Source organism: Muscardinus avellanarius (genome assembly GCF_963383645.1).
Source record: "Muscardinus avellanarius genome assembly, chromosome: 2".
NCBI lineage: Eukaryota > Metazoa > Chordata > Mammalia > Rodentia > Gliridae > Muscardinus > Muscardinus avellanarius.
The window spans coordinates 61,849,693-61,860,211 of NC_137787.1; the positions used below are offsets into that span (position 1 = coordinate 61,849,693).

At 57.0% G+C, this 10,519-nt stretch overlaps 2 protein-coding genes across 2 annotated transcripts in view; one reads left to right on the plus strand and one right to left on the minus strand.

Moving 5' to 3' along the window:
- CIRSR (corepressor of RBPJ and splicing regulator) overlaps window positions 1–638 on the plus strand; it is a gene marked incomplete at both ends in the record, with an annotated part of 48,897 nt that extends 48,259 nt beyond the window's left edge. The window contains 1 exon segment of the mRNA XM_080689377.1: window positions 496–638. Within this exon segment, the coding sequence (XP_080545503.1) occupies window positions 496–638 (143 nt within the window).
- Window positions 639–7,592: 6,954 nt separating this feature from the next.
- Window positions 7,593–10,057, minus strand: SP9 (Sp9 transcription factor; the record flags this gene model as incomplete). The annotated part of the gene is made up of 2 exons (XM_080720073.1): window positions 7,593–9,026; window positions 10,037–10,057. 2 exons carry the CDS (start codon window positions 10,055–10,057, stop codon window positions 7,593–7,595), a joined length of 1,455 nt encoding a protein of 484 aa, XP_080576199.1.
- Window positions 10,058–10,519: the final 462 nt, after the last annotated feature.

Consider the following 10,519-nt stretch of genomic DNA (forward strand, 5'->3'; position numbering starts at 1 on the left):
AAACTCTTTTAAGAGATCTGGATACATCTAGAAATCTTCTAACTTATCCATGGGCCTGGAATCACCATGGACACATGGAGAGGAACAGGACACATGGGGGGGGGGGGCATTCCCCTAATCCTTTCCCCTAACATTTAACATAACACTAGCAAATTAATTCCTGTAGGAGGTGCTGTCGATTTACAAATGGCCAGGAAAGATCAGCTGCTAGGTTAGGACTTATTTATCTAAATGTCTACATAGCGAACGAGTCATAATTTCTTTTCATAAATGCGGAAAGAGCCAGAGGTGGTTGCAGCATAGCGGCAGGTGTGCTTACCTTGCAATGTGAAATGGACTTGTTTTGAGTCATAGGCTGCAGTCTGAAGAAAGCCTTTTATCCGCATGGCTTGGAGAGACCTTTCTTGCTGTTCTTCCCATGGATCGCTTGCTAGTAGTGAATCCGATCGCTCGAGCATTCCCCAGTTTTAATCACTGCCCACTGGTACGCTTTAGCCCTGAAGCTCCAAGAGTTCAAAATCCACCTGGCCATTTCACTCTTCTCCGCTAATGACCATGGGCCCATCCGCGGTGGAGGCCGCTCGGTGAGGCCACACCCTCCACCCTGTGCTGGAGACCGAGGAAAGCTCTGGGCTTAGCTTCCTCTGTAGCTGAAAGATTTAAAAATCGGGGGCGGGGGGGTTAAGTCTTTGCTTACCACCGCTTGAAAAGAGACAAAAGCATGCAGTACCCGCGGACCTCGCGGACCTTGGGAGCATTTTCCGATCAAATGCAGAAGGGCTTTTTAAAAGTTGTAAGGAGCGAATAGGACCGAGGTTCTAACTCGGAGGTTTTGGGAACGCGGTGGTCACTGCGAAGCTCTTAAAACCTGTCCCCCGCTGAGGGGAAAGGAAGCAGATAAGCCTCCCCACCTTCCCCCTTTCCCTTCGCGCCACACCTGACAGGCCCCTCGAGCCCCCCGAATGTGACGGTGGCAATGGAAGGTGCGGGGTGAGATGCCCGGCCGCTGGGGATGTAGAGCCGCTCCCGCGCCGCTGCCCCGGGGCCGGGACACCGGGGCCCTCAGCTTCGAGGGCTGCCGGGGGGCGTGGGCAGGAGAGGTCGGAGGCTCGCGTGCCGACCCCAGCCGGGCTCCCAAACGCCTCCCCCGAACCCAAAGGGAGCGGGCCCGCGGCTGGGGTGGTGTGAGCGCGAGCCCCGGGCCCAGGTGGCCCCTTCCCCTCCCAGGGGCGGTCGACCACACCCCGGCGTTTGCCTTCGGCACGGGCATCAGGCCACCTTTTGAGCGCTCGCCATGCTCGAGGGGAGGGGATGGGAATGCGGTGCGCACGCCCTTCCCGGGGGACGCGCCCTGTGCCAGCGGCCTGCGGGCCCCCGCCCGCCAGGTGGACGGGGCAGGCCCGGGTGGCTCGGCTGCTCCTCCAGCCCCTCGGCCCTGGCCCCCGCCGCACGTCCAAGTTCAGCCCGAAGGAATCCCCGGGCACTCCGGGAGGCCGCGCCCAGCCCTCCCTGCCGCCCGGCGCCCGGCTCGCCGCGGGGTCGGGGCTGAGCCAGGCTCGAGTCGCTCGGGCTCCACAGGTGACCGGGGCGCTTTCCGAAGCCGCGACTAGCCTCTCCATAAACGTCTGCAAGCAGAATGGGCTGGGGGAGACGCCCCGGCCACTTTGTGAATGAACTACCCCGAAATGGTAAGATAGCTGCAAAAAATGCAAAAATACCTAGTACAAGTTTCCAAAGGAAGAGAGTGCGAGGGTCTTGAGAAGACGGGGAAACTCTGAGGTGCTCAGCTTTCCCGGGTCCCCAGAACCAGCCCTGGAGAGGTGCGTCCCCACGGACATTATGAAACTTCCTTAACTGGAGTAGCGAGCACATCGTATATATTTATATCAATAATATATGGGGAGGCATGTCTGTATTTACCTCATACATATTTCTATAAACTCCAGCGTCTGGAAAGGGTGGGGGTAAATAACACTGAACGGTTAAAATTATGGAGAAGGGATAATAACTGATTACTAATTTGAAAGTAAATAAACAGGTGACTTTTTCAGATCAAATTCCTCCTTGGATCGTTACAATAAATATCTCTGAAGGAAACTCTCTGTTTATGTTGTCATTGATTAATTCTTCACTACCTCATTTGATTTCGATTTGGAACGATTTGATTCTAATTTAATTAGCATGTAATTTGGATGTACATAATTACTGTAATTATGACATTCAGGTAAGGCAGCTTTAGGCTGAAAGGCAATTTCAAATTTTCTAGCATCCTACTTTGTACTGGGAAATGGACAAGGACTTTGCGCCCTGCTATCCAAGTAGTAATTAGCACATCTTTGAAATAGGCAGTGCGGCGAGGTTTGTATTAAAACAGCAAATACAAACCCAGCCGAGCACCCGCTGCAAAGGTGGCGGCGAGCTCCCGCAGGCGCGCGGCGTGCTCCGGGCCTGAGTTCTGGGCGCCGGGAGCCCCGACGCCTCGGCCCGGCTCTCGCTGCGCGGGTGACGGCGCCTCCGCCGCCGTGGGCGCGGGGTTGGAAGGTGTCGCTTTTAAAATTAAAATACAATAAACGCGCGGGGGGAGGGGAGGCCGACTCTGCACGACGCCTGAGGACTGGGGATGGGGGTGGGGGTGGACTGGGAAGGGGAGGGAAAGGGGCGGTGGGGGGAGGGCGATGCACTGAGGGGAGAAAATTGGCCAACGCCCCCAACTGTTATCTGATTTTAGATTTGGGTTTCAAAGAGGAAGGGCGAGAACAAAAGGGGTCGGTCGCCGCCGGGCAGGGTGTTCGCACCCTTGGAGAAGGCCCGGGGCGAAGGCTTGGGGCATCCTCGCGCCCCCGGGGCCCCGCCCGTGCCGGTGCCCCCGCGGCCCCTCCGGAGCAGGCGGCCGCCCCGAGGACCGCGGCGACGCCGGAGGCAGCTGCGGCACCCCCGGGCCCGGTGGCCGGAGCCGAGGGTCCCTGGCTTCCCTTCCCCTGCAGGGCGGCCCGTGGACGGCTGGGCGGCCAGGTTTAGTCGGCTTGGTTCAGGCGCATCCCGTATGGTCCACGCGGGCCCCGGGGCCGGAGTCCTCCAGGTGGGGCCGTCGAGCCGAGCGGACGCCCACCGCAGGGTTCCCCGGCCGGGGTCCGCGGCGCCGCCGCCGAGCGCTCAGCTTTCTCATCTCTGAGTTGGAAAACCCAGAGTTTCAAGCTGCCTTGAAAAATATGTTAAACGCGACAGTGCTAAGACCAAAGCCAAGCGGAGCGTTATTTTGTTTTGCTGGGATTTTTCAGTTACCACGTTCCAAAAACGACCCCCTCCCCTGGGAGCCACTGCTAGGGAGAGCTCCCCAATTTCTAGGCTCCTTCTCAGGCACCAAGACCTCGCTTTGCTTCGCCGGCTTCGCTAGTTGCTGCAGCTCTCGGCAAGTCAGTCTCTGCGCGCAGAAAGCCGAGCACCGGGCAGACAGCGCGGCCCTCCCGCGTCGGAGCTCTAGATGGCGCCAGGGAGCCACGCTCGCCACGCTCCTCTTAGGGGAATCAAGAGCTACTGTCAAACATAAAAGCAAATCAGAGTTTTCAGTTTTTTTAATGTGTTAAGAATGTTATTCCTTAAGAAAATTTGTAGCTAAATTATTCTCACTTAAAATAAACACTTAGTATACCAATTACCCAAATGGGCGGGATTTATGTGAGATTTACTTCATCTGCATTTTTGTAGTGGAAGAGAGCCTTGGTGAATACAGATAATAGATGCAAATAAGATTAGAGTTAAAATAAATAAAGTTTCCATCTGAATAAAAAGAAATTCAATTTTACACGACTTGGAACGATCTGACGGAATGTCCAGACACGCGGTTCAGGTGCACAATCTAATCTCGTCCAAGTAATGTTTTCTCTCCTCGAGGAAAGAGAAATCTTTCTTTTCCTCTTTCCTCTTCAGGTAGGATCCCATTCACTCCAAGAAGGGAAAGCTGCGTCAGGAAAGGAAAACTCGGGGGAGGGTGCAGATTGGGAATGGGGAAACACACGCAGAGAAAAACTTGGTCTGCGTTCATCTGTGGCTCAGGAAGCTGCGGGCCAGGAAACCCCAAGAAACCCGCTGAAACGAAATCGCATTTCCCGACACCCAGACTGGGACGGGACCCGGGCGAGGGAGCTGCAGTCCCCCGCCGCACAGCGCCCGCCCGGGCCTCAGCCCTCCTCCGCGCCGGGTCCCAGGCCGCAGCTGCAGCCTCCTTTGGGCCCCAGAGCCAGAGAGGCCCTGGCCGCCGGGGCCCCGAGGTGGCCCTGGGGAGACCCGGCCCCATCTCAGCTGGGGACCTGACGCGTCCTCACCTGCGCGCTCTCGCCTCCCTCGCACGCCTTCTCCAATTTGAGCGGCCCCAGCTGGTCACCCCCCGCTGGGGTCAAGGTCCCGCGGCCCCCGGGCGCCCAGGGCGGGGGCGGGGGGGTACGAGGAGCGGGGCCGGGATCTGTGAACCCGGCTTGGCTTCGGCCAGGGACTGGCGCCCCGCTCTCCCGGGCTCAGGTCCCGCGCTCGGGTCATCCCGCTGGATGCTCGGGCCTGGGTCGCCGCCCGCAGTTCCCCGGAGCCGCGGTGATGGACGTCGGCTGACCCGCCGGGCAGAGGCCTTGATCACTGGCCTGCGGAGGGAGCTGTGCGGCCAGCGGGACCTGCACGGCCGGGCCCTTTGATCTGCCTTTATTATCAACCAGAAACAAAGCTGCCTGGGCCCCGGGTCCGACTCCCGGGCGCCCTCATTCCTCAGGACCCTCGCCACACCCTCACCTCCGCGCCCCGGGCCTGCAGCCAGAGCGCGCTCCGCACCTCCGAGCCTGCGGCGCCCGGGCCCGGAGCCCCACAGCAAACCCACGCCAGCCGGCCAGCTGCCCGCGGCCGCCCGACCCCGGCCCCCAGGCGCGTGGGGGCGGGGGAGCCCGGGTTAGGAACGGTCCGGGCCGGGAAGAAAGCGGCCGAAGTGAAGAAAAACTCCCCCGAGCAGCGAGGGCGGCCCGGGTGCAGGCGGCGGGCGGAGAGGCAGCGGGGAGAAGCCGCAGAAGCTCGCGCTGCAAACGCCCCGCTGGGGACCTTCGTTCGGTTTCCTGGCTACTTTGCTACTAGGCTTTTCAGAGCAGAGTTTTTGTTGACTGTTCATAACAATTTATTTTTTTTCTAAGAATCAAAACCTTCATTCAAATTTCCAAGGACAGTAATCAAAAAAGAAAAAAAAAATCCTGTTGGCTCTGACTCCGCTTGTATTTCCTATTGTATTAGGAAGGCTTTAAGAAATATTTTTATTCCGTAAATATGTACTTTATTTTCCAAATTAACATTTTTTTTTTCGAATTGTGAAATTGTCTCATTTACCAATTCTCTTTTCGTCTCTCCCTCCCTTCTCCCTCTTTTAAACCGGGGCTGTTAAGTTGGTGGTCAGAAGACAAAGAGAGTGAAAATAATTTTCATTTCAATAATTGCCTTCTGGTCAATTTAACTGTGCCTTATTTTGAAAGAGACTGTCTAAATGAGATTCCTGTCCCAAATGTGTTCCCAGGCCTGATCCCAGCCTTTAATTATTCCTGAGTTTTTTTCTTTAGAATAAGACGCCGCACTGAGTAATCACAAAGAAGTCAGTCAGAGAGCATCCTTGAACCTTTTCAGAAGCAGCGCCACTGATATTCAAATAACCTGCGAGGGCCATTTGACGGCGCGGGGACCCAGGCATTTCCAATTCACTATTTGCATAGATCAGCCGTCTTTGAAAAGGAAAGGAGCAGTTGTCTTCCATAACATTAAAAAGCCTAGTTATCAAATCAAGTGCTTAGTTTGGGGCTTTTAAAACGTTTACATTTTATCTCAGGTTGCCCTTTACTGTTTGACATGCAAATTTGGTGCAGTTAATTTAGACAATTAAAAAGATCTTCAAGGGAGCTTTGTCACAGAGAATATTTGGAGTTTTCCCCGTGGACCAGCTGAGATAAAGTTGGCCAGAACAAATGATGTCTAGGAGATTAATTAGATATTTGATAAGACATGAATCCCTAATAAGGGAATACAAGGCACTGGGGGCTGCTGTGTGCTCTAAGTCAAAATTAATAACATTTAACAAGATTTTCATTTAGGCATGAAATGTCTTTTCCGGGGTATTGACTCTAGCGATTTATTCCCCTGAGATGCCTCCCAACCTAGAGGGCCTTGGGAGCTAAAATACTTCTCTCTAGAAAGCTTTTTCCCTTAACAGATTGTTTTAAAATCACTTTTTAAAAACAAACCCACCGGAGTTTTCTCTGACCCCTCTGGAAAGTTAAACATCGCTTGGGTTAAAGCTGCCAAGGATCTTTGCTTTTTTTTTTTCAGGTGATCCAGAGATTTAAAATGTCACCTTTTTCACATTAAGTAATACAACTACACATTCTTATAACCCAATTTAATCTATGCTGTTGAAATACAAATAAATAATTTTGACTTCTCGAAAATGCATACGTCTTATGGCTTTATAGCCCACATAAACTTGACATTACCTACACCTAACATTCATGGGATTGTTTCCCAACAAAAAAAAAAGTTGACCCACATAAAGGTTGTTGAGGGGAAAACAGGATTTAAAAAAAAAAAAAAGGGAATTGTATTGTTCAGAGTCCTTTAATAATACCAAAATGAAAATATGTCAAGATTTTCTTCATACAGATAAACGCATTTAATTTTTTAGATGACCTTAACTTACGTGTTTGAGTGAAATGATAACTCAACATTTTAAATATCTTTTACATATATACTGACTTTCACAAAGTGCATCAGAAAAAAATAAAAAAAAACTCCCTGAATTTCAGGAATTCACCAAAAAAACTCTATTCGAATGAACATTTACAAGAAAATAAGAGAACACAATCTTTTGAACCCTATTTATACAGATGTTATGAAATACAGAGAAACTGTCTCTAGTCTTCCAGTTTAATATCTCACCTTAAGCCTTTTTTGATGCTTCCTTTTTAGGAAAAAAAAGAGTCTCATTGTAAGTAGATATCAAGCAGGACTTGGAGCATTTTATATATAATATAATCCACACAAAGGGTCTGTTTTAATAGGTCCATTTGTTTTCAAATGTTCTGACAGTCCTTTGCTGGGTGGTGGCTAGTTTTTTGAGAAAAGGACAGAGAAAGGTAGCGGAGGGAAGTGGACAGAGGGGAAGGAAGGAATGTTTCTGTGTATTGCTCTTTGCTCGAGAAGTTTGTGCGAGTGGTGTGTGCGTGTGCGTGTGTGTGCGCGTGTGTGTGTGCGCTCGAGTGCGCGCGCGCGAGTGCGCATATTCGCAGTTGTGGGTCTCCGGTGCATGTTATGTCTGCGTTTGCAGTTTCAAAAGATGTCTGTGTTGGAGGGTGGCTCGCTGTTGTGTCCGGACGGCGCGCTCGATGCTCGTCTGGGTGCGGACGCGGAGGGGAGCTCCCGGCGCGGCGGCTCGGCTCCACCGTGCGCGCAGCCAGGGCTCCCGGGGGTCGCCGCGGCTCCCGGCCTCCCTGGCCCCGCTCGCTCGCTCGCTCGCTCGCCCTCCGAACCTCTCACTCGCTCTCGGTGTCTCGCCGGCTCGCTCGCTCGCCGCGCGTCCAGCCTTAGGAGTCGTTGGGGCCGGCCGCGCCCTCCTTGCCTCCCGCAGAGGCCGCCGCCGCCGCCGCCGCTGCAGCCGCCGCCGCCGCCGCCGCCGCCCGGGCGGCGCTGACGCCGGAGTCGTGCAGGATGAGGTCGGGGGACTCGGAGCGGGGCGTCTCCAGGTTGCTGGCGTCCGTGTCACTGTCGCTGCCCTTTTTGCCCCCGCCGCCCCCGTTGTGCGTCTTAATGTGCTTGCTGAGGTGGTCGCTGCGCATGAAGCGCTTGTTGCACACGGGGCAGGCGAAGCGCTTCTCGCCCGTGTGAGTCCGCAGGTGCCGCTGCAGCTCGTCCGAGCGCGTGAAGCGCTTGCCGCAGAAGAGCCAGTTGCACACGAAGGGCCGCTCGCCCGTGTGCCAGCGCAGGTGCGCCTTCAGGTGCGACGTCTTGCCGTACACCTTGCCGCAGCCCGGGATGTGGCAGCTGTGCAGGCCCTTGCGCCGCAGGCTCGCCCCGGCGGGGCCCAGCCGCTCGGCCTCCTGGCAGTTGGGGCAGTCGCAGGTGGCCCGGCCCGAGTAGCGGCGGGCGGAGCGCGCCGAGCTCCCCCCGGCCGCGGCGGCCGCGGCGCCCGAGATCATGGCGCTGGCGGCGGCGGCGGCCACCGCGGCGCTGGAGTCCGAATAGGAGGGCAGCACCGGCTTGAAGCCGTCCTGCGCCAGCAGGTGCTGGCTGGTGGAGAGCAGGTGCGAGGCGGCGGCGGCCGAGGAGCCGAGGCCCGTGGAGCTGAAGGCCGAGTGCGTGAGCGAGCTGAAGTCGGGGTTGTAGGTGCCCAGCTGCGAGTGCAGCGAGGCCTGGGGGGCGCCCGAGTGCAGCGAGCTCTGGAGCCCCCCAGCGGGGTTCTGCACCTCCAGCCACGAGCCCGGGCTGCTGTGCACGTCCCACCACGACGACGTGGCGCCGTTGGTCACCTCGCCCGCTGCCAGCGTGGAGTGGAAGCCCGACTTGTACCACGACTCGTACGGGTGCGCCATGCCCACGCGCGGGTACAGGCCGTCCGCCGCCGTCGTGTGCACCTTGGAGATGAAGGCCGACTGGCCGCCCGCCTCCTGCGGGGACACCCCGGCCGCCGCCGCCGCCGCCGCCGCCGAGTTGGAGAAGAGGCTGCCGTAGTCGCTGCTGAAGGCGGACGACGTGGGCGACGTGGAGGCCAGGCAGAAGGCGCTGTTGGCGGCGCTCGAGCCGCCCGCCAGGCCGCCCGAGCCGCGGCCGCCGGTGGCCACCGCGAAGCCCGAGAGGCTGGAGCCGAGGTTGCAGCTGGACGAAGAGCGCTTCCAGGGGTGGAAGCCGCCTTTGGCGAAGGCGCTCGACTCGGGCAGCGTCGTCAGCGGGCTCGTGTTGCCGATCTTGTTGCAGGTCGCCGCCAGCATGGCCAACGGGGTCGTTCCGAAGCGCGGCTCTTCCTAGAATGGGTGGGATGAGGGAGGGAGCAAGGGGGAGGAGGGCAGGAGGAAGTGGGGGGAGACACAAAGTGCACCCGTGAGCAGCCTGGTCCCCCGCGGCCGGTCCCGGGGGGCCGCGGCTCCCCGGCTCGCGCCTCCTCCCCACGCGCCCTCGGAGGATGCGCGCGCCGGCCCCGGGCAGAGGCGATCCCGGGGGCGAAGGTCCGAGCGCTGGAAAGTTGTTCTCCGGTGAGGCTACAAAGCAAAAAGATGCCTCGATCTCCTACACCTCGGTCGCCGCAAGCCCCGCCGAGAACCACACTCGGGCTGTCGCCCGCTCCTCCCGCAGAAGCCCCCAGGTCGCCCCTCCGGGTGAAGCGTGAAGGTAAGCGCAGACAACAAGCGCCCGGTGAGGGCGGAGGTGGCCGGCTCCGCGGCCCGGGGACCGACGAGACTTGAAGCACTCCTCCCAAGGCTGGCTACGACTTGACTATTTCTTTTTTAATAGAAAACACTGGTTACACACACACACACGCACACACACACGCGCGCGCACACACACACACGCCACAAAAACAATAATCCTAAAATAAGCGGCCCAGCTACGGGTTTCAAAGTGACGGGCGAACTGGGGAGACGCGGAAACGTAAATGTTTATTAACGATGAGTACATGGACTGCAAAACCATTAAGACTGTTTTCTGGAAACACCACTGTCGCGTAATGGCAACAATCCCCAAAGCAAGGGGGGATGGGGCATCAATCATGGGCGGAAGAAAAGAAACCTTGAGCTTTTCCTTAAGACCAAATAAAAAGGAACTTGCTTAAGAAATCCTTTCTCTTGCAAAGCCATCTCCTGGGTTCCAATAACTTGGAAAGACTTAGTACCGGAAATGTGGAAAGTGCTTAAAGAAGCTGAAGCTGCAGTCCCCAGCAGCAACAGTTTCTTGGGAGCCGCAGACCCGGAGAAACCACAACGAAAAACTACTCCAGTTCAAACAAGCAAAAGCCTTGCTGGCGCTTGAGACTTACCCCGAGTATAGACGTGGCCATAGCAGGTCTCTGGGCTGCGCCGCGGGGCCGGGAGTGGGACTGAGCCTGGCGGCTGCTCCGAAACACCGCTCGGGTCCCGCGCGGCTCCCGCGTCCCCGCGCTCGCGCCGAGCGGACTCCGGGCTCCCGCCAGCTAAACTCAGCCTAAGTGAGAGGAGCACCCGCTTTGAAGTGCCGCTGGCTGCGCCTCTCACCCAATGAGGGCGCAGGCAGAGCAGACGGGAGCTGCCACGCAGCCAATCAGACGCGCCGAGGGACCCGAGCCCGGGCTCCCGGCGCGTGCCAGTCAAGTCTGCGGGCGAGGGCGGGGGTGGGGGGGGGAGAGGGCTCGGGCTGGGGACAGAAGAAATTACAGTGCAATTAAAAATTTACACACACTCACGCACCAAGCCAGGTTTAAGTACCGCTGAGACGAGCCGCAAGTCCCCCCACCCCCAGCCCCCCTCAAGATGTTGCAAGTTAG